Genomic DNA, 25,118 nt, shown 5'->3' on the forward strand with positions numbered 1-25,118 from the left:
AGCCTAAAAGCTCTGGCAGAGGCTGAGAAAGGAGCTGCAGGAGACTGTGAAGCCCAGAGCTCAAGAGAGGGGCTGGAGGGGGCGGAGCCTAACCCTGCTGACTGCGATTCATAGCTGGAGCAGTCTGTCATTCAGATCAGAAACAGTCTCTCCCTACAAGAGGTAGAGATGGTGGAGCTCAGGGAACTAATAGAGATGTGCAACAGCGACCGAGTACTCGACCTTGACAGCAACGATCGATCATGTAAACGATGATCGAAATGTATTTTTTCTTTTTTCTCCTTTCTTTCTCAAACTTATATGCACACAGCTGGAACATCAGTCCTGAGTAAAAGAGATACATACAATATATTTAAAAAAAAAACTTACACGTATATATTGATACTATGTTATACTAGGTTTGTATTACTCTAGAGCACTATTAAGATTGTGGAATTGTTAAACTTGTTGACAAAAATGAGATCATTAATTATTACAATGTGGAACATACAGGGTATTCATTCATCCAGTTTTGGTTACAAAACCAAAACCTTAGATTTAAAAAAAAACAAAACATATCAAACATGGACATAATACTACAGGAAACTTGGCGCAGAACTGATAAAGTCACTCTTTGTCCCTCAGGATACTGTGAAACCTCTCTATCCTCTAGAAAGCATGAAAGAATCACACGTGGGAGAGATTCAGGGGGCATCATAATCTGACACAAACAAGAAATCGATAAATACATCCAAACAGTTAAAAAAAGAAGAATCACACATCTGGCTCAAAATCAACAAGCACCTTATCCAAACAACAAAAGATGTGTTCTTATGTGCTCTTATTATTCCTCCCTCTGAATCTCCATACTATAATGAGGACATCTTTGAATCTCTCCACAGTCAAATTAACCACTTCCAGGCCCAGGGAAGTGTGTTAATTTGTGGGGATCTAAATGCCAGAACAGGATCCCTTCCTGACTATACTACAGATAATGGGAATTACTATATTTTTGGACAGAGCTTCCCACAAAACATTGTAAACTTCCCAAGATATAACTCTGATGCCCAAGTAAATAAAAACAGGAAGCATCTGATCGAGCTCTGTCAAAGCTTCGGTTTGTACCTCGTCAATGGCAGGATGAGAGGGGATTCTCTAGGGAGATACACCTACAGTTCATTTCATGGTTGCTCAACAGTTGACTACATGATCACAGATTTAGATCCATTCTCTTTCAGAGCATTCATGGTCAAGCCACTAACACCTCTATCAGATCACAGCCAAATTACAATTTATCTAAAAAGGACAAAATATACTAACATAAATTCACAGCCCAGTAAGCTGTACAACATTAGAGAGACATACAGATGGGTGCAAAACAGCACAGAAAAGTATGTGACAGCAATGGACCATCCAAAAGTATGATCACTTATAGACAACTTCCTCAACAGAATTTATCCTCATGATGGAGATGGAGTAAATCTGGCTGTGGAGAACATAAATTATATATTTGATTATTTGACAACTTTATCTAACCTCAAATCCTCTAAGAATCCATAAAACAAAACAACATAATGAAAACTGGTTTGATTTAGACTGTAAAACAATGAGGAAAAAATTAAGACAGTTATCAAATCAAAAACACAGACAACCAAATGATGCAGATTTGCACCATCAATATTGTGAGGAACTTAAACAGTATAAAAATACATTCAGAAAAAAGAGAGAACAGTGCATGCAAAATCAGCTAAAAATTACTGAAGAATCTGTAAATTCTAACAAATTCTGGGACAATTGGAATTCCCTGAATAAAAAACAACATGAACCCAAAACAAATCCAAATATATGAAAAAATTATCGACATGGAACATACAATTGGTAAATACCAAAACCCATTAGACTACCCCATCACTGTTTAACACTCATGGTACTTTTTTCCAAGACTTCATTTCTTTTCATTTAAAAAAAAAAAAAAAAATATCACAATACATTTTGTATCGTGGACTTTATATTGAGGTATTATCGTATTGTGATATTTTAATATCATTTTAATATCATCATATTGTTACATCCCTAGTTGTGACAAAAAGAATATTTTGTTTGGAAAACTCTAAATGTTTGTATGGTTATTGCATTTAACTATTAAGCATTTTTGTATTTGTCTACTGTGCACTGTCATTTCTGTAATATGAACAGGTCATAAAGCTTCCAGACTCGTTAACGGATCTCACCTCTGCTCTGGGAGGTTAGAGATACTTGATGACCAGTCGTGGGTTTCAGTGTGTGCTGCTGCCTTTGACCAGCAGGATGCAGAGGTTGTGTGTAGAGAGCTGGACTGTGGGGCTCCTGTACAGGTGCTGGGAGAAGATGCTTTTGGCAAAGGAGACGCTGAGGAGATGTGGACACAAGAGATTCAGTGCAGAGGAAATGAATCTTATATTTCATTTTGCTCAACATCATCATCACACAAACACAGCTGCACCAGTGACAATAATGTGGGCCTGATATGCTCTGGTGAAGTATAAATATTCAGTGTCTCTTCATTTGTATTTGATACAGTATATTTTCTCTGTCAGCTACATTATACTTTGTTTTAACTTCTCTGTTCTTTATTCAGGTTACACAGAGGCCAAACTGATGAACGGCTCAGACTTTTGTTCTGGAAGAGTGGAGCTTCGGTTTATCAATAAGTGGGGCACAGTGTGTGATGCATGCTGGGATATGAGAGCTGCCAGTGTCATCTGTAGACAGCTGAATTGTGGGATTGCTGTGTCTGTGGTGGGATCAGACTGGTTTGGAGAGGGAAGTGGTGAAATCTGGGCTGATGTGTTTGATTGTGATGGGAATGAAAGAAAACTCTCAGAATGTTCCATCTCTTCATGGAGTCGAGCTGAATGTTCTCATAGACGAGATGTTGGAGTCATCTGCTCTGGTGAGCTTATTTGACACAGAGAGCATTATGTTACTGGACAACTCTATAATATATGAAAATTTTTTCACTGTGTTCTAACACAATTTGTATTTTAGTAAAATAAGAACTTCTCTTAAGGTTCCTCTCTGGCTGTTCGTGACGGTCTGGTGCGGTTGTCTGGAGAGAGACAGTGTGAGGGGGAGGTGGAAGTTTCCATCCATCAGGTCTGGAGGAGAGTTCTGCTGGACTCCTGGAGTCTCACTGAATCCTTTGTGGTCTGCAGACAGCTGGGCTGCGGCTCTGTGCTGAACTTCTCCGGCTCCTCTTCATCCAGTCCTGAACACAGTCATGAGTGTGTGACGGGCTTCCAGTGCTCTGGGAGTGAAGCTCATCTGGGGAACTGCAGCTCTCCACAAATTCTTAACTGCAGCTCCACACAACAGCTGTCGATCACCTGCCTTGGTGAGAAGAGCAACATCTGGGCAGATTCTTCAGTTGTTGGTGATCACTGATGTGTTTTTCTTTCTCTGAATATCAGGTCGCGGGTCCATCAGGCTGGTGGGTTCTGGGGGAGGCTGTGCAGGGAGGCTGGAGGTTTTTCACAGCGGCTCATGGGGGACAGTGTGTGATGACTCCTGGGATATTAAAGATGCCCATGTGGTGTGCAGACAGCTGCAGTGTGGAGTGGCCCTCAGTAACCAACAGGTACCAGCCTGGTTTGGTCCTGGTTCTGGACCCATATGGCTGGATGAGGTGGAGTGTGAGGGGAATGAGACGTCCCTGTGGAGCTGCTCTTCTCCAGGCTGGGGAAAACATGACTGTCAACACAAGGAGGATGTAGGAGTCGTGTGCTCAGGTAAATAGTACTCAGTTGTGAAAAATTGTTAACTTTTAAAATCTAATTTTATCTTTTTAAAATATTTATAATTTCATCTTTTTGGTTTATTTCAGTCATTCGTATACATGTAACATCCAGTGGTTGAAATGAATTGGATAAGAGCTGATATAGCATTCATGTTTTCATCTAGAGTTTAAAGAGATCAGGTTAACTGAGAGCTGTGAAGGGAATGTGGAAGTTTTCTACAATGGATCCTGGGGTAATGTGTGCTGGAACCAGATGGGCGAGGACACAGTGAGTCTGATCTGTCAAGAGCTGAACTGTGGAAGATCTGGTGTTTTGTCTGCTTCTACATCAAGACTGGAATCAGCTCGTAACTGGCTGGATGAAGTGAAATGTCGCCCACATGATTCAAATGTGTGGCAGTGTCCATCTTTACCCTGGGGACAGAATAACTGTGGTGAAGATGAAGTGGCCAAAATCACCTGTTTGGGTAAGACTGATGTATTTTCCATCTTGAAACATACAACGGTAATCCATTAACATTACTGAGTATATAAACAACATATACAGTAGGCTACTGTGCAAAAGACTAAGGCCATCACCAGCTTTGTTGTTTTGGCATCTTTGTTTTTATGACCATTCATATTTATTTTTCGGTCTCTCTATTAAGACACAAACAGAAAACAAAGGAAATATGTAAACAAAATGTAAAAAAAATAAAAATCTGAACAAAATGGATTCTTTAAGCAAAAATCAGTATTTAGTGTGACCTCCTGGACTCCTTTCTCAAAGAAGAAACTCTAAGAAACATCTCATCATATTTTGAAAATATTCTTGGCCTTCCAGTCCTCTTCCATCCCGTTTTGGTTTAAGAGAGCCGGTTCCTGCTATTGCTCAAGTGTAGGTGGAGCTCACTAAATACTTGCCAATCTAGCTTATAGAAGCTGTCTTTTTTTTTTTTTTTTTAATACTGCATACAAATTTCCTGTATTTTATGGTTATATTCTAATAAAGAGACTGGGAAATAATTATATACGGTGATTATACTATTGCTGAAACAACATCTAATGGTGGCCTAAGACTTTTGCACAGTACTCTCTCTCTCTCTCTCTCTCTCTCTCTCTCTCTCTCTATATATATATATTTATACACAGGTGCTGATCATATAATTAGAATATCATCAAAAAGTTGATTTATTTCACTAATTCCATTCAAAAAGTGAAACTTGTATATTATATTCATTCATTACACACAGACTGATATATTTCAAATGTTTATTTCTTTTCATTTTGATGATTATAACTGACAACTAAGGAAAATCCCAAATTCAGTATCTTAGAAAATTAGAATATTACTTAAGACCAATACAAAGAAAGGATTTTTAGAACTCTTGGCCAACTGAAAAGTATGAACATGAAAAGTATGAGCATGTACAGCACTCAATACTTAGTTGGGGCTCCTTTTGCCTGAACTACTGCAGCAATGCGGCGTGGTATGGAGTCGATCAGTCTGTGGCACTGCTCAGGTGTTATAAGAGCCCAGGTTGCTCTGATAGTGGCCTTCAGCTCTTCTGCATTGTTGGGTCTGGCATATAGCATCTTCCACTTCACAATACCCCATAGATTTTCTATGGGGTTAAGGTCAGGCGAGTTTGCTGGCCAATTAAGATCAGGGATACCATGGTCCTTAAACCAGGTACTGGTAGCTTTGGCACTGTGTGCAGGTGCCAAGTCCTGTTGGAAAATGAAATCTGCATCGCCATAAAGTTGGTCAGCAGCAGGAAGCATGAAGTGCTCTAAAACTTCCTGGTATACGGCTGCGTTGACCTTGGACCTCAGAAAACACAGTGGACCAACACCAGCAGATGACATGGTACCCCAAACCATCACTGACTGTGGAAACTTTACACTGGACCTCAAGTAACATGGATTGTGTGCCTCTCCTCTCTTCCTCCAGACTCTGGGACCCTGATTTCCAAAGGAAATGGAAAATTTACTTTCATCAGAGAACATAACTTTGGACCACTCAGCAGCAGTCCAGTCCTTTTTGTCTTTAGCCCAGGCGAGACGCTTCTGACGCTGTCTGTTGTTCAAGAGTGGCTTGACACAAGGAATGCGACAGCTGAAACCCGTCTTGCATACGTCTGTGCGTAGTGGTTCTTGAAGCACTGACTCCAGCTGCAGTCCACTCTTTGTGAATCTCCCCCACATTTTTGAATGGATTTTGTTTCACAATCCTCTCCAGGGTGCGGTTATCCCTATTGCTTGTACACTTTTTTTTTCTACCACATCTTTTCCTTCCCTTCGCCTTTCTATTAATGTGCTTGGACACAGAGCTCTGTGAACAGCCAGCCTCTTTTGCAATGAACTTTTGTGTCTTGCTCTCCTTGTGCAAGGTGTCAATGGTCATCTTTTGGACAACTGTCAAGTCAGCAGTCTTCCCCATGATTGTGCAGCCTACAGAACTAGACTGAGAGACCATTTAAAGGCCTTTGCAGGTGTTTTGAGTTAATTAGGTGATTAGAGTGTGGCACCAGGTGTCTTCAATATTGAACCTTTTTACAATATTCTAATTTTCTGAGATACTGAATTTGGGATTTTCCTTAGTTGTCAGTTATAATCATCAAAATTAAAAGAAATAAACATTTGAAATATATCAGTCTGTGTGAAAGGAATGAATATAATATACAAATTTCACTTTTTGAATGGAATTAGTGAAATAAATCAACTTTTTGATGATATTCTAATTATATGACCAGCACCTGTGTGTGTGTGTGTGTGTGTGTTTGTGTGTGTGTGTGTGTGTGTGTGTATATATATATATATATATATATATATTCAGCATCATTACTCCAGTCTTCAGTGTCACATGATTCTTCAGAAATCATTCTAATATGCTGATTAATTATCAATGTTGTAAACAGTTGTGCTGCTTAATATTATTTTATGACCTGTGATACTTTTTCAGGATTCTTTGATGAATAAAAAGTTAAAAAATATCAGTATTTATTTAAAATAGAAATCTTTTGTAACAATATACACTACTGTTCAAAAGTTTGGGGTCACTAATTTTTTTTCTTTCTTTTTTTTTGAAAGAAATTAATACTTTTATTCAGCACGGATGTGTTAAATTGATAAGAAGTGATAGTAAAGATTTATATTGTTAGAAAAGATTTATATTTTAAATAAATGCTGTTCTTTTTAACCTTTTATTCATCAATGAATCCTGAAAAAAGTATCACAGGTTCCAAAAAAATATTAAGCAACACAACTGTTTTCAACATTGATAATAACTGAGTATCAAATCAGCATATTAGAATGATTTCTGAAGGATCACGTGACACTGAAGACTGGAGTAATGATGCTGAAAATTCAGCTTTGCATCACAGAAATAAATAATATTTTAAAGTATATTAAAATAGAAAAATATAGTTATATATACAGTATATATAGTTATATAATTAGGGCTGTCAAACTTAACGCATTAAATCAATTTTGTTCAATTTAACGTGTTAAAAATATTTAACGCAGCATCCATTTTTTCTGTCAACCTTTAGCTCGCGTTACATTATATGATCACACTTTTATTCATGCAAATGCTTTTAAACCATTCAAGCGTGAATACTGGCACGCTGTCTGTGAATCTCCTGTTTGTGTGACACACACATGACTCACACGCACAGAAATCTGCTTCAGACAGCGCGCCGGGCGCATTGAGTTCTCTTTCACACTTGAACGAACAAAAACACACAAAATTATGCCAAAATGCCTAATAAACCTGCTGATGTCTGTCATTAATGTTAATCAAAGAAAAAAAGAAAATAACTCGCTGCTCTGACTATAGCTTTGATAAGGTTTAATCTATATTTAATTTATAACTTATGCAGTGAAGAATGTGAAGTGTTTGATAAATTCATTCAATTTCTGTATATTTCCTACCTGTTAGATCAAATGTTTAAAATATACTGTCTTTATGATGTTTCTACATTCATTGGGAGGTGAAATGTGAAATAATTACAATAGAAAAATATATATTAAAAACTTTAATGTTAGGTGCAATTAATCCCCCCCCCCCCCCCCCCCATTATGAATATTATTAATAATAATATTTTTATTTTTTTATTTTTTTATTGATTGACAGCACTAAATATAATATTGAATTAACTTGTGATTACAGAACAGGAGAGTCATGAGTCCCCTAGAAGCTATTTGCCATGCTCCACATCTCCACATCAGAGACAGTGTTCAGGTAAGTTCATTTGATGTAGAAGAACATAAAAATCACAACAGCCATTTGTCATGTATGCATGTAATTTTGTTTGGGGGAACCAAGAGGATTAATATCACACACCACTGTAGGTGTCGCTGTTCTGACAGAACAATAAAATGTTGGCCAATAATAATGTCTACTTGTCTGTGATTTAGAGCGTCTTCCTCTCAGACTGAGTGGAGGGGAGGGCCGGTGCTCTGGGAGGCTGGAGGTGTATCATAACGCTGTGTGGGGCTCAGTCTGTGATGATCTGTGGGACATCAGCGATGCTCAGGTGGTCTGCAGACAGCTGGGTTGTGGAGCAGCACTGAGGGCTGATGGGAATTCAGCCTTTGGTGCTGGTGAAGGTGTTGTGTGGCTGAACAGAGTCGAGTGCAGAGGGAATGAGATTCACCTGTGGGACTGTCCTCTCTCCCTGAAGAACCACACTGACTGCTCCCACAAAGAGCACGCTGGACTCACCTGTGCAGGTCACAGAAAACACTGATGAATATTGTTCATTTTTAGACAATTTTAGTGCTAATATTGATTTTGAACGTGTTTGTGTCTGTTTTACCAGATTTGTCAGTGTCCACTACTCCTGCCACAACAACATCAGCTTCTCCTCCAGTTTCTCAGACAGTGAGCTCAACATCAGTCTCTCGTCCACAAACTCCTCCAGCAGCGTCTCTCTCTGTGCTTGTGATTGTACTGGGAGTTGTGCTCTTACTGCTCTTAGTGCCACTGCTTATACTGATTCAGCAGAACAGAGTGATGAGGAGAGGTAGGAGAGATCCAGAGACTGTCATATTGTGTCTTATTCAGTGTGTGATCAGTCATGTGTTGTGAACTGACAGCAGGTTTGTCTGTCTACACTCACAGCTCTCTCTAAGAGGAGACACAGGAGCACGACTGAGGGCATTTATGAGGAGATTCATCACAGACCCACTAACAGACACAGTCTCTTCACTCAGAGGGGTGAGTAAATGTCGTAATATCTGATTTGTGGAGATCAACAGGGTAATCAGTTTATTCAGAGGGTGAGTGGAGTAAATCGCATCCATTTGTACCTTGCTTGAGTCACTTGTATTGATATACGGTTAGTGCTATATGATCCAAATGATATGGGGATTTTGGCTGATTTGTGATTGTGAACGTGTCTGATGGTTCTACTCCACAACAGGAAGTGCCCTTTCTACGGAACAGCATTCTGGGTATGAAGATGCTGATAAGCTTCTTTCAGGTTAGAGGACTGAAATAGAATTATGTTACAAACTACATACAGAAAAATATGTGTGTTAAATGATTAAAAACATTCACTTAAGTTATCTTAGAAGAGTATAAATTATATAAATCATTCAGCACATAATTCAGATAAGGTTTTATTATTATTAATAATAATAATAATAATAATAATGTGTATGTATGTATTTTCGTTTCAAAAGCAAAATCTGCTGTAGGAATGAAGACTGACTACTATGATGATGTAACCACCACTGAAGGACCAACAGGTCAGTGAGTTTGTTAACTGATCACAGAAATTCACTTAATAGAATCACCTATTTGGCCTGTGAATTAGTTTCTGTTTATTCCCTTTTCCTTTTAAATAATTTAGTAGAGCAACAAAACACACCAGAGAATTATGATGATGTAATCAATGCTGAACGAAGACATCATGCTACAGGTTTATTTCTTTTAATTCGACAGGTTTTTCATATATATATATATATATATATATATATATATATATATACATATATTGTGTGTGTGTGTTTGTGTTTTTAATTATACATATGTACAGTTTCAAAATTCTAAATTTTGTCCATTAATTGATGCATTTAATTTTTCATTATTTTGTTGTATGACTCAGCAGAAAACTATGATGATGTCGTCACTGTACGGCAGTTCTCCAATGATAAAAAAGGTGTGGGTTTCAAATTTTACACTTCTACATTAGAACTTTTTTTTTTTTTTTCTTATTTTTCTTCAAATTATAGTAGCATATAAAGTATGAAGACTATTTTCATGTAATTAATACTAGACACATTTATATCAGAGGGCGATCAGGAGGAGTATGATGATGTGAAGAACGTCGGGGAATATTTGAGTGACATGTTTGGTATGTTATTGACACGTTTTTAACAGAATAATTTTGGTTTAGCCTTTATAATAGCTTTATATTATCAATTCATCTTGTTCTATCATCTTCTGTTGTCACAATAGCTCATTTAAATGGACTGAAAACATTGTGTTCATTATAATTCTTTATAAAGCATGTTGATACATGAATTTGCTCTTGTTTTCTAATAACAGACTATGACGATGTGGAGGAAGATCCAGGAACACATGGAAGGGCTGTATAACTCAAACCACACACACCGCCTCAAATCAAAGTGTTTAAGTGGTCTGAAAAGTGTTTAAGATCATCCTGTATACTGTATGTTTTACCTGCAGTCCAGCAATGTTTTATATTGCACTTTGTATTGAAATCTTCTAATTCAGCTATAATTTCTGAGAAAAAAAAATGCATTGCTTTAAAAATGTTTTAATATTTTTCCAGATGTTTTTTTTTTTTTTTTTGCTATACATTTTATGAGTTCTTTATCTTTAAGCCGCCAGCACCATTTTAAATGTAGACCCACTGCTGGTGGACTTTTATATTTTATTAAAAATTGTTGGAATTTACTTTTGGAAATAAGTTTACAAACAGCAGCTGTGAGAAATTATCAGAAAAGCATGTTCACTTTATGTCCTGCCGAAGGAGTTTCTGACTGTCTGCACTGTGAGCTGAAACCTTCAGTGTTTATAACAGCTTTTTCAAATAGAGACCCTGTTTGTTTCATGGATTAGTTTTAGATTTGCTTCCAATTTATAACACATTGTTTTTTTGTACACAAAAAGCAAAAGTTCAATACATTTCTGTGAAACATTGTTTTGTTATTAACAGATTATTGTCCTTTATGTCTCTCTTTCTTAGCATATTATTAACACCCAGTGCTCCTCAAGCCAGGGTCATTGTCAATGTTTGTCATCTCTTCTCTGCAGGTGTCAGACTTTGCCTTTCCCACATTCACTCTCATGACACCTGGGTGACTTTGTCAGCACTTTAAAGGGGACCTAATATGCAAAATTCCCTTTTATATGGTGTTTGAACATAAATGTGTGTTGGCAGTGTGTGTACACAACCACCCTTTAATGATAAAAATCCACCCACTCATTTTTTTTAATCCCCATAAATCATAAGTAGTGTCTCAGAACAAGCCGTTCACAGATTCTGTACAAAGTGACATTATTTTGTACAGGCCCTGCCCACGACTGTTGATGGACACTGCTGTGTTAGAATAGACACCGCCCTGAGCGAGTTGTACACAGTCCACCATTGTCTTGACGTCGGAGCAGCTGTAGCGACAAGAATGTCTCGTAAGCGATTGAGGTGTTTTGTTTTTGGATATAAGAGTGAACATTAGTTATGGTAGAAATTAAGTATTTTGAAACTTTGAATCAATTTAGGTAATTGATTCGCAAAATGATTCACTGTTTTGAAGCATCCGAAGTGCCACATGCTGGTCAGAACAATGTAAATGTAACGAAAACTCAGCTCAAACATCCATGAAATCAGCTTTTACAAAACAACTTCAGTGGTTCTTTGGGGTGGTTAAGGTGCTATATAGCACCACTGTTGTACAAAGAACCTGTTAAGCCCATTTAAATGTTCTTTATGAGCCAAAGAACCACTGTTGGTGCTGTTTAGCACCATTTTTGTTGAAGAAATAAATGGGTTATCATAATAAATAAATGAAATAAATGGGAAATCTTATGGGTTCTACATAGCACCATTTGACAAAGGTGATAGATATGGTGCTACATAGCATCAAAAGTGGTTCCCCTATGATTACGATCCAAGAACCACTTTTAGTGCAATATAGCACTTTTTTTTTTTTTTTTTTTTTAGAGTGATACAACTCTTCATTTTATACTATAAATTTGTCATTAAATGTCTACAAATGTTTAAAACTGATCCGAGATCATGTAAAAACCATACAGACACAAGTTCATGGCCCGTAATGGCGAACTATTGACATTTTTCGAAACAGTTGTGATGTAAGAAAGCCTCATTTACTGAAATCACATGACTTTGGCAGTTTAATATGAGCTCGGACCTGCTGATTCAGAACAAATGATTTGCAAAGGTTTTGAAGCCTCACGAAGCGCATTTCAAAAGCATCCATCACTAAACATAGCAGTCTTCATTTATTCCCAACATATGATCCACTGAAGACGCAGTGGATTGGTGTTATTTTTGAAGGGAATGCTCCACAGATCTAATATACACATGCAATTTCTGTCCCTGCTGTTTACGTTCACAATCATAACAGACTGTGTTTATGTGAACATTGTGTTTTTGAGATAACCTTGTGTGTATTTGGCAGTTTAAAGCATTAGTTCCCCCAAAAATTACATTTCTGTCATTAATCACTGTCCCTCGTGTCGTTCCAAACACCGTAAGACCTTTGTTCATCTTCTGAACACAAATGAAGATATTTTTGAAATCCAAGAGTTTTTTTTTTTTTTTTACCAGTGGACAGACCTATGGTACTGAAAAAGGTGGGTTTTTGTTTGTTTGATTTTGCTCTTTTTACACCCTATTTCTTTAAGGTGAAGACAAGTTCAGATAAAATGTTATTTTATTAGCTTAAAGTTATATTTAAGAACTTATGTTGAGTGTGTGTGTGTGTGTGTGTGTGTGTGTAGTGGATACACCAGACCAGAGAATTATGAAGATGTCATCATGAATGGACAGTAATGGTAATGGGTGAGTCACACAACTTCATTTTTAATCTACATTTTTTTTCTAAGATATGTTGAACATACTTTTCTACCATTAATGAATCATCATGGCTTCAGGTTTAATCTAATGAACTCTTTTAAGAATATCTGATTCATTATCTTGATTGCAGCAGTAAAGGCTCAGAAAGCTGCAGAGCAGGACAGTTCTGAGTTTGACGTGGTGTTCAGCGCTGCTCATATGCTCAGGTGTGTGTGTGTGTCTGTCAAACATTCACATGGCTACATCTGCACACTTTTGCGTCAGGCGGATTGCAGGTGGATTCTACTTGTTTGATCATCACTGATCACCCTCTGAGGGTTTATTTTGTGATAATGACCAGCTGACTGTACATTATTCTGCTTATTCCACAGTTGCTTGCTAAACATGGACATATTGATTTTACTTTATTTTTTTTTTTAACTTAATATTAATTAATTATTCTATCTTGTGTTGATGTGAAAAGAGGCAGCAGAGTATTATGAGAGAAACTGAAGTAGCACTAGGATGTAGGAAACTATTTCTCTGGGTCAACTCTCATTACACAGCGATATTAGAACATGATTAATGCCATGATTAGCAATCTTAATCATGCATTACAGAAAGGCTAAAAGTAATGTATATCAGTAAAATTATTATTATTAAATATTGGGTTCATCATATACTTGTTATAATAATAATAATAATAATAATAATAATAATAATAATAATGTGTTCCTGTAAGTTCTTAATTTACAGGTTATAGGAGTTAAAATAATGTTTTTATAATTATGGGCTCATTAACAAATGCATGTTTGTTATTATTGTTATATTGTATATATTATATATCAAATGCTTCTTGTTGATCATCATTATTTATGTATGCATAATAATATTCATAATAATGGGTGAGTATCGTACACTGCCACATTCAATGCACATAAACATTGCCCGAGGCTGCTAAGTTCTGAGTGCTATAGTGAATGAAGCCTGATTTATGGGTTTTTCTAACAATAAACATTAAATTTATAAAATGAAATAATAATAAATGAACTATGCTAGAATGGGTAACAGGGTTGCAAATTTAGCTTTAATTAATTTGGGATGAAAGTGATGTTTTGTCATAATTAATAAAATTCAGTCCTGAAAATTAAAATATACATTTATAAAAATATATATATTCAACATTAATATATATTTACTTGTTATAATGTTTGAATTGAGCAGTTATCAGTGTCTGTATCAGCAGGTGTTTGGGTCTGATGCTGAATATAACATGAGATGCTTCCTCTCTCTGAAATCTTCAAAGTCTCCCAAATTATGTGTGACTATGTTTTACCTCTAACGTGTGTGTGTGCGTGTGCGTGTGTGCGTGTGTGTGCGTGTTATAATTCGCTCAAGCTATCGGCACAGATGTAGCTGATCTTCAAGCAGAAGGAACTGGATGGAATATTCTGAATGATCAATCCACAATCTGACATGTGATGCAGTCTGGAATCATAACCACACCTTGTTCATTCTTCTGGTCAGAGGAGGACTGGTCCCCCAACTGAGCCTGATTCCTTCAAGACTTTTTTTTTTTTTTGGGAACACATATAAACTATTAATTACGACTTTTCTCTCAAACTCGTAATTTACTGCTTATTAATAGTTAGTAAGGTAGTTGTTAAGTTTAGATATTGGGTAGGATTAGAAACGTAGAATAAGGTCATGCAGAATAAGGTATTAATATCTGCTTAATAAGTACTAATAAATAGCCAATATTCCAGTAATATGCATGCCAATAAGTAACTAGTTAAAAGACCTTAAAATAAAGTGTTACCTTTTGTTTTTCTCCATTTCTGTCACCAGTGGAGTTGTCACCACTGTCACCTTTTGGCTTGCGTAGTTGGGGACACTTAATATTCAACAATATTATTGATTTGACTGCACTGACACTATCAGACTGAACTGCTGGATGATGACATCAATGTTTTCTGCTTTATTGCTTTATTGAACTCATTCCATAATTGATGAACTTTACACAGTTATTAAACCGAACTGAATCAGCACTGAACTGTTGTCTTTCTAGAGCTGCTTTACAGTAGAATTGAATTCTGTTTGCATAATTGAATCATTATTTCCTGCTTTGAAACAATCTGTATTGCATACAGCTCTTTGTAAAGGTTTAAATTTTTATTTATTTATTTTTATTATTATTATTATTTTTATTTTTTTTTGCAATGTTGAAGTGTCAGTTTTTGCATTCATTTTATTAGTCAAACCTGAACACAGAGAAAGACATTTTGTTACACATAACATCAAAATTGAACAAAAATGAACAGGAATGCTTTATTAATCAACTTGATTTCCTGATTGCCTCTTATTCGAGTCTTCTGGTTCAATTGTACCATACTGTTATACAGCCACACCAGTTAATTTGTATAATTGTGTGTGTGTGTGTGTGTGTGTGTGTGTGTGTGTGTGTGTGTGTGTGTGAGAGAGAGAGAGAGAGAGAGAGAGAGGGAGAGGGAGGGGGGAATTGGAAGCAAACAGAATAATGAATTAAATATGAAATATTTTTTCAGGATTCTTTGAAAAGAAAGTTTAAATGTTTATTTGAAACGAAATATTTTGTAACATTTTAAATGACTTTACTGTCATTTTAAACAATGCGTCCTTGCTGAGTAAAATTAATTTTGTTTCAAATAAAATCTTACTGACCTCAAATCACGACTGTTCAACTTTAAACCACTCATTCACTGTTGTTTCTCTGTATCTCACTTAAACGTGTATGCTAAATAAATAAATGAAAATATACTTATGTATATGTTTCTTTAACATATTTGCTTGTTTTTTTTTTTTCTCAATCTTTCTCACTTTAAAATTTAAGATATATATAACATTATAAGACAAATCACTTATGCATGTGTGGTAAACATTGTAATTGTTCTTCTAAGTAGCTTTAGACAACATAGGCCCGGTTTCACATACAGGGCTTAGCCTAAGCCAGGATTAAGCCTTAGTTCAATTAGGATATTTCAGTAGCTTTTAGAAACGTACAATAGAAAAAAAAAAAAAAAAAAAAAACATTTCTGGTGTGCATCTTCAGACAAAACAATGCAAGTTGCTTTCAGTTAAAACAGCTCAAACATGCATTTTAGTCTAGGACTAGCTTAAGCCTTGTCTGTGAAACCGGGGGATAGTGTCACATTCTGGACAAGAACCACTAAAGTTTGGAGAGGAAGAGACCGTATGACTGCCATTTAAAACCAAACACAGTTAGTTTATACCAGGTGTGGCTAATGTTGGTCCTGGAGAGCCACAGTCCTGCAGAGTTCAGCTTCAACCCTAATCAAACACACCTGAACAAGCTAATCAAGGTCTGAAGGGTTGCTAGAAAGCTTTAGGCAGGTGAGTTTTTATCAGGGTTGAAGCTAAACTCTGCAGGACTGAGACTCTCAGGACCGACCTTATATATAATGTTTAGGAGAGGGTTTATTTGAAATATGTTATGCCATTTTCTCACGTTATGCCTTCTTCATCTTCATCTTTATTTAGTATCTGTTTCGCTGTTCACTATTTTAATGTGTGAAATACCACTGATGCTATCAAAGCTACATTTTCTATCATTGTAATATCTGTGGAGGTTCATTTATTTAATTGTTCAAATATACAGTGTTAGCCTGTGGAAGTATGAATGTGCAAAACAAGGTGCTTTAGCAGAAATGTAGTTCACTGGCTCTCTCTGCTGGTCACAAGGTGAACAACATGCTCATCTTCACTGAAAATTGTTTTTTTTTTTTTTTTCTGGGTCATCTAAAAGAAAACACTTTTGTGCAGTTAAATAAATTTCACATTAGTTACAGGAAATATTTTGAGATATAGATAAAATGTTTCACAAAATTATTATTATTTTTTTTTTTCTGCCTGTCATTAGTGTAATAAGGGCTTACTTGTGTGCTGTGCTCTTAATAAACATATACTTAAATGGTTTTGTAAAAGAGTATTCATTTTACAGAGTTTAGTTTATTACATGTTAATATAATGTTAACATATGTACACTAATAGACAGTGTTTAGGACATTTACAGTTAGTTATCAGTGCTTTTATCTCGTCTCTGCAGGTGTTGGGCTTTGATGCTGTAAATAAACTGGAGAGTTTCCTGTCTCCTGTAAGTCAAGTGTGTGTGTGTGTGTGTGTGTGTGTGTGTGTGTGTGTGTGTGTGTGTGTGTGTGTGTGTGTGTGTGTGTGTGTGTGTGTGTGTGTGTGTGGAGGAGGAGGAGTTCATCCGCACTGACAATTTTGATATGGAGAAAATCATAAAAGCCTCGTCTGATTTGTCACTGAATTGTTTGATGGTTTCCTCTGTTGTGTCTAATAAGGTAACAGCAAGTGTGATTGGAGGGTGTTGGACCTCTTTCTCTCTCATTAAGGGGTGTGAGAGGATGCCTGTACTTCTGTATCATCAGTGCGGAGAAGCTTGAACTGGATGTTGAATTAATCAAGCAGAGAGAGATGGAGAGATGCCTGACACTCATTTTACTGACTACAGTTGTAAAACTCATCACAGCTGGTAAGTACACATGAAGTTAAAGAGATTAAGTTATTTTTAGGTATGAAGGTGTCAGACTGTTATTTAATCACTTAAAATTAAACTATACTGTAATGTGTTTTTTATGTCTGTGTAAACGCATTGTCACGATATTTTAAATGTGCTTCTGTGTTTAACAGGCAATTTTTCCTTTCTTTCTCTTTCATTCTCTGTCTTTCTCTCTCTGTTTCTCCCAATTATAAAGAGCCATAAATAAATTTTACATGATGGTCTTCTTTTTATTCATTATAATATCATTATCAAAATAATGTTATTATTTGTTATTTACAGAAACCCTAAAAGGCCATTTATTATTATTGTGTTTTTGCCTTGTTGTCTTGTGATCGCAATAATTTTGCAGGTGATATCAACATCGTAAATTTTGTCTCAATATTCTGTTGTCTCAAAAAAAAAAAAAAAAAAAAAAAAAAAAAAAGAATCATACATTGATCACCTTTTCTCTGGTTGCAAATTCGTCATGTTTCAAACATCATTCTATAATCATGAAGGCATCTCAGTCCCTCGAGCTGGGTGGCAGTAAAATTAATCATATATTTGGAGTTCTGATTTGATAAACATTCATTTGGAAATATTAGTGACAAACATGTTTGCTTGAGTGAGTCCCATGAACATAAAAAAAAAACAAACCAAACAAAAAACAAACCAAAAAAAAAAAAAAGGAAAAATTTGCTAATTAACGATCCAGCAACAGAAATGCTATATTATGTCAAGATCTCAAGAAAATGAAGATCATGAGAAACAAGACACAAAAAAAAAAAAAAAAAACTAAAGGTCTTTTAGGGTTACCATGTTAGATCTTACACAACACCAAGAGCTCAGCTGCAGAAGAACTATATAGAGGGGGAAAAATAAATATAAAAGGAATACACCAGGTTTAATATAGTTTAAGCTCAGTTAACATCACTTGTGGCATAACTTTGTTTACCACACATTTTTTTTCTTGTCCTTCCATTAAGAAAAACAAACAAACAAACAAACAAACAAACAAACATACAAACATACAAACAAACAAACAAACAAACAAACAAAAAACATTTACAATGGAAGAGAATGGGGCCAATCTGTAAACTTTAAAATACTCACTCTCTCAATAATATAGAAACAAGACGTATTAACAATATGTGTGTTAACATGATTTTAGTGTGGAAAAAATTACTAACCTTTTCTGTGCAAATTTATATCCAGTTTGACAGCTTTATTTCCATGACAATGTAATGGTAAAAACCCTGTAACAATGTTTTACAAAATTTTAGGATAATTTATTTAAATGCTGTTATAAAATTACAAGCTTCACATTTCTTTTAATAAAAAAGAGGGAGTATTGAACTCTGAATGTTCTTTTAAATATTCAGATGTGTCCCATTTTGGCAGTTGTCCCACTTAGTAATGCTATGAATTAAACTCTCATCCCTTCATGTCTCTCATTGTTACTGCTTAATATTTAGACGGTGTGAATGTGAGGTTGGTTGGTGGTCACAGTCGCTGTGCTGGTAGAGTGGAGGTTCTTCATAGAGGTCAGTGGGGAACAGTGTGTGGTGATTTCTGGGATTTGGCTGATGCTGCAGTGGTGTGTAGAGAGCTGGACTGTGGAGAACCTGTAGATGCTCTGAGTGATGCTCATTTTGGACCAGGATCAGGACCAATCTGGATGAGTTATGTCATGTGTAAGGGATCAGAGTCAACACTGAAGAACTGTGCATCATTAGGATGGGGTCAAAGCAACTGTGATCATACTAAAGATGCTGGAGTCATCTGCTCAGGTAAAGTATTTTACATATTCAAATTCATATCTTTATAAGATTTTTTGTGCTTCCATGTTGAAAATGTTGACTTCAATAATAGATTTCATATTTATATTAGTTTTTGTGTGTGTGTTTACATCATTTATTAATTAAAAGACAAACAATATGTACAATGTACAATGTACATATTTATATACAAATCATTATCTTGAAGCCCCATAAATAAGTCATGCTTTTGTTGATCTGTGTTGGCTTATTTAGAAGTCAGGCTGGTTGGAGGTTCTCGCTGCTCTGGGAGGTTAGAGATACTTGATGATCAGACGTGGGTTTCAGTGTGTGCTGCTGCCTTTGACCAGCAGGATGCAGAGGTTGTGTGTAGAGAGCTGGACTGTGGGGCTCCTGTACAGGTGCTGGGAGAAGATGCTTTTGGCAAAGGAGACGCTCAGATGTGGACACAAGAGATTCAGTGCAGAGGAAATGAGTCTCAGATTCACCTCTGTCCAACATCACCATCACATGAAAACAACTGTTCACATGAGCACAACATTGGTTTGCTGTGTACTGGTAAGAGTTTAAACTACAACAAAACACATTAATTTCATTTTATTATAACATTTTAAATTTACACTTGCTTTTTCTCTTACATTCACAGACATAGTAAATGTGAGGTTGGTTGGTGGTCACAGTCGCTGTGCTGGTAGAGTGGAGGTTCTTCATAGAGGTCAGTGGGGAACAGTGTGTGGTGTTGGTTGGGATTTGGCTGATGCTGCAGTGGTGTGTAGAGAGCTGGACTGTGGAGAACCTGTAGATGCTCTGAGTGATGCTCATTTTGGACTGGGATTAAAACTGTTTTGGATGAAAAATGCAATGTGTACTGGCTCAGAGTCTACACTTAAGAAATGTGGATTCTTAAAACCAGTTGATCCTGATGTGTGTTTTAATAAGAGCGCTCTAGTCATTTGTTCAGGTAAGCTAAAGCTAAAAATCCTGTCTTAATGTACAAAACAATTGCACCAAAAGCAGTCATAATTTAATTTTTCGTGAGCATTTTCCATCTTCTTTTTACCACACAAACTGTTAAATTAGGCTGTAATAATCAGGGACCTTGTTAAAAATAAACGTTAGAAGCTTGTTTCTAACTCTACATTTTAATGTAATGCTCTGAAAGGATTCAGATATTGTTGACATGAAAATGTGGGCAGATTTTTACAGTAACAATAACTATATGCTTTTTTCTACATGAGCCATTTTTGTATCTTACTTTCAAGGGCTTTTTGGACTGGACAAAGTTTTGTTGACATTTAATATGTTTTCAAGTAAATATATTTTATTTTAGAAGATAAAGGAAAATATGATTTCTCATTATATGACTAATCTATTGATTATATGACTGACTCATTGTTGAAGTTCTGTAACTTCAAATTTTGTTCTTTCCTGTGTTGTTCTTTCAGAAGTCAGGCTGGTTGGAGGTTCTCGCTGCTCTGGGAGGTTAGAGATACTTGATGATCAGATGTGGGTTTCAGTGTGTGCTGCTGCCTTTGACCAGCAGGATGCAGAGGTTGTGTGTAGAGAGCTGGACTGTGGGGCTCCTGTACAGGTGCTGGGAGAAGATGCTTTTGGAAAAGGAGATGCTCAGATGTGGACACAAGAGATTCAGTGCAGAGGAAATGAGTCTCAGATTCACCTCTGCCCAACATCACCATCTCATAAAAACACCTGTTCATATGAAAATGATGTTGGCTTGGTGTGTGCAGGTTTGAGCATTTTTTTAATAAACTGAAATCAGTTAATGTTCCCAAAAACTACACTAAATGTTCATTAATTTTATTCTCTTTGTGTGATACTTTTCCCTCATTCTTTCCCTTTGTCCATATGTCTTTACTCCTTCTTTATTCATTATATAGACATTATGAGAGTGAGGTTGGTTGGTGGTCACAGTCGCTGTGCTGGTAGAGTGGAGGTTCTTCATAGAGGTCAGTGGGGAACAGTGTGTGATCTTTTCTGGGATATGGCTGAAGCTGCAGTGGTGTGTAGAGAGCTGGACTGTGGAGAACCTGTAGATGTTCTGGGTGGTGCTCACTTTGGTCCAGGATCAGGACCAATCTGGACAAATCAAAAGTTATGTTCTGGATCAGAATCTACACTGAAGAACTGTGGAACAGTAAATTGGGGTTTTTATGACTGTGATCATACAAAAGATGCAGGAGTCATCTGCTCAGGTAAACTGCTCCAAACCCTGCCCTGTTTTTATATCACTTATAATCCACCTGCTGCAAAAGTATAGTTCAAAAAATGAAAATTTAGGCATCATTTACTATATTGTCTTTTCAAACCTATATGCCATTGTTCTGTGGAGCACAACATTTATATTTATTATTTTACTTTCATTATATTGAAAAGAGTACTAGGATATTCTGTAAAATTCCCCTTTTTATGTTCCATAAAACAAATAATTTGATTATTTTACTCCTTTCACATTAACAAGCTTTGTGGTAGAACGATAATGACAAGAATTACAAAGATAGCAAACAGAACTGAAACGTTTCTTATCTCTTGCTACTTCAGGTGTCAGGCTTATTGGAAACTCCAGCTGCTCTGGGAGAATTGAAGTTCTTCATGATCAGTTGTGGGTTTCAGTGTGTGCTGCTGCCTTTGACCAGCAGGATGCAGAGGTTGTGTGTAGAGAGCTGGACTGTGGGGCTCCTGTACAGGTGCTGGGAGAAGATGCTTTTGGCAAAGGAGATGCTCAGATGTGGACACAAGAGATTCAGTGCAGAGGAAATGAGTCTCAGATTCAATTCTGTCCAACATCCTTACACAAAAGCAGCTGTTCACATGATAATTACCAGAGGCTGTTCTGTGCTGGTGAGTTAAAATAATATGATAGTAATATACCTTTTACTCATAGGGTGCGTCTCAGTCAGCTCCCTAGTTCAGTAGTCAGAACACTGAGCAGGGTGCCAGCCATTTTAAGGGCCTCAATCACAAAATCCTTTGAGTGCACTGGAATGTTCACTCCCTAAAAATCTGACAATGCACTCCAAAAACCAGATGCTCACTATGTTCCCTTAATGGAAATTCTTAAGTGCAAAACAAATCGCACAAGCCAACACAATATCAGCACAATATCATCATGACATGCGATAGAAGACAAACCATTATTTAATGAAATGTCAGCATAAACATCAGTAGATAGGCAGTGAACAGTCTAGTTAATATTTATAATTCAAATTTGGCTAAAATGTCGCATACATATAACAACCATCAAAGTATATTTCATGACATACTTTAAACAGCATTAAAAAAAAAGTCATAAACATATTGGTCCTGTGTGTTGTTAATAAACACCAGGGGTGACAACACAAGCACCCAGTCATGTCACCAGAAATTGAACATTCAGTGTCCAAATGTGTAGTGAGCCAGTGTGCTTTACCAGTGCCTGAATTTGTGTACACAATTATATGTGAACTAGTGTGCTTGTAGAGATGCACCCATAGTCTTTATCTGTATTTTTCTGTCACTTAGATAAAAAGAATGTGAGGTTGGTTGGTGGTAACAGTCGCTGTGCTGGTAGAGTGGAGGTTCTTCATAGAGGTCAATGGGGAACAGTGTGTCATAAATCCTGGGATTTGGCTGATGCTGCAGTGGTGTGTAGAGAGCTGGACTGTGGAGAACCTGTAGATGCTCTGGGTGATGCTCATTTTGGACCAGGATCAGGACCAATCTGGATGAGTGGTGTTTTATGTATTGGATCAGAGTCTACACTGAAGAACTGTGGGTCATCAGGATGGAGCATAAATTCCTGTACTCACAATTATGATGCCGGTGTCATCTGTTCAGGTGAGTATGATTGTCCATGAACTGATTGTCCATGAATTTGTTGTGACTAGGGATGTAACGATATTATCAATATCGTGGTATAGGGTTAGGGTTTGGATGATAGCAAAATTGTCTCGATATTATCGTGGTCACATGACTGTATGAAACGATATGCCTTCCGGGCAAAAAGTGTAATTCTTTTCAGCCTGGTTGCGAAAACCGTTCTGGTGTGATGGGTGGGCGAAGTGCGAGGAGCGTATCCTTTAATAGAGAATATTATAGCAACGAATGCACTGAAAAGCCCTCGTACTACTCATATATGTCAGATATTGAGAGAGAGAGAGAGAGAGAGAGAGAGAGAGAGAGAGAGAGAGAGAGAGAGAGAGAGAGAGAGAGAGAGAGAGAGAGAGAGAGAGAGAAAAGACTTTTTGAGACTTTTCTAAAGTGTGTTCTAAACTGAAGAAGCAGTAGCAGGTCATAATCCACACAAGCTCTTGAAATTATACAATTTTTTTCACCTCTGGAGTAAGGCAAACCTAACAAAACATATATCAGACAGAAGATAAAAGCAAGAGGTATATTAAGACAAAAAAAAAAAAAGAAAAAACTGAAACAGTACAGTCGGGAGAAGAACTGGAGGAAAATTGGACAAAACAGAAGGAATCAATTCACATCCAAATAACAGGCAAGACTGAGTCTCCATCTACACTGTATTTAAAACTCCATCACATATCCACAGACCATCAAGAGTGCAAAGGACAAGAAAGCCTATAAATACAGCCTGCTGAAGAACAACCCAGAGACTCTAATGGCAGACGTTTCACAAAAAGGGGACAGAGCCATCATCACTAATCTGCTCCTCTACACAACAGACTGTAATATTTGGCACACAGTAATCTGTAAATATTACAAAAGTTACAGAAAACTGGGCATCTGTAATGGCAGACAAATTCAAATGTATGAAGAAAATGACATTAACAAGGCATTTCTAACTGTAAACATCTACCATAATGGAACCATAATGTTCCAGGAGACTGAAGCATGCCTCAGCTCTGTCCAGGCAAACTTTACCAGCCTAAAAGCTCTGGCAGAGGCTGAGAAAGGAGCTGCAGGAGACTGTGAAGCCCAGAGCTCAAGAGAGGGGCTGGAGGGGGCGGAGCCTAACCCTGCTGACTGCGATTCATAGCTGGAGCAGTCTGTCATTCAGATCAGAAACAGTCTCTCCCTACAAGAGGTAGAGATGGTGGAGCTCAGGGAACTAATAGGGATGTGCAACAGCGACCGAGTACTCGACCTTGACAGCGACGATCGATCATGTAAACGATGATCGAAATGTATTTTTTCTTTTTTCTCCTTTCTTTCTCAAACTTATATGCACACAGCTGGAACATCAGTCCTGAGTAAAAGAGATAGATACAATATATTTAAAAAAAAAAAAAAAAAAAACTTACACGTATATATTGATACTATGTTATACTAGGTTTGTATTACTCTAGAGCACTATTAAGATTGTGGAATTGTTAAACTTGAAAATGAATGAGATCATTAATTATTACAATGTGGAACATACAGGGTATTCATTCATCCAGTTTTGGTTACAAAACCAAAACCTTAGATTTAAAAAAAAAAACATATCAAACATGGACATAATACCACAGGAAACTTGGCGCAGAACTGATAAAATCACTCTTTGTCCCTCAGGATACTGTGAAACCTCTCTATCCTCTAGAAAGCATGAAAGAATCACACGTGGGAGAGATTCAGGGGGCATCATAATCTGACACAAACAAGAAATCGATAAATACATCCAAACAGTTAAAAAAGAAGAATCACACATCTGGCTCAAAATCAACAAGCACCTTATCCAAACAACAAAAGATGTGTTCTTATGTGCTCTTTATATTCCTCCCTCTGAATCTCCATACTATAATGAGGACATCTTTGAATCTCTCCACAGTCAAATTAACCACTTCCAGGCGCAGGGAAGTGTGTTAATTTGTGGGGATCTAAATGCCAGAACAGGATCCCTTCCTGACTATACTACAGATAATGGGAATTACTATATTTTTGGACAGAGCTTCCCACAAAACATTGTAAACTTCCCAAGATATAACTCTGATGCCCAAGTAAATAAAAACAGGAAGCATCTGATTGAGCTCTGTCAAAGCCTCGGTCTGTAC

The 25,118-nt window shown here is 36.8% G+C and overlaps 2 protein-coding genes across 2 annotated transcripts in view; both read left to right on the forward strand.

The window, feature by feature from the left end:
- LOC127511429 (scavenger receptor cysteine-rich type 1 protein M130-like) overlaps window positions 1-25,118 on the forward strand; it is a 264,217-nt gene that overhangs the window by 121,888 nt on the left and 117,211 nt on the right. The window lies entirely within an intron of this gene.
- The window catches only part of LOC127510414 (deleted in malignant brain tumors 1 protein-like), a 121,985-nt gene continuing 114,029 nt past the window's right edge, over window positions 17,163-25,118 (forward strand). Inside the window, exon 1 of the mRNA XM_051889917.1 lies at window positions 17,163-17,338. Coding sequence (XP_051745877.1) covers window positions 17,281-17,338 — 58 coding nt within the window. The 5' untranslated portion in view covers window positions 17,163-17,280. The remainder of the gene's footprint in view (window positions 17,339-25,118) is intronic.

Source organism: Ctenopharyngodon idella, chromosome 4 (assembly GCF_019924925.1).
Source record: "Ctenopharyngodon idella isolate HZGC_01 chromosome 4, HZGC01, whole genome shotgun sequence".
Taxonomy (NCBI): domain Eukaryota; kingdom Metazoa; phylum Chordata; class Actinopteri; order Cypriniformes; family Xenocyprididae; genus Ctenopharyngodon; species Ctenopharyngodon idella.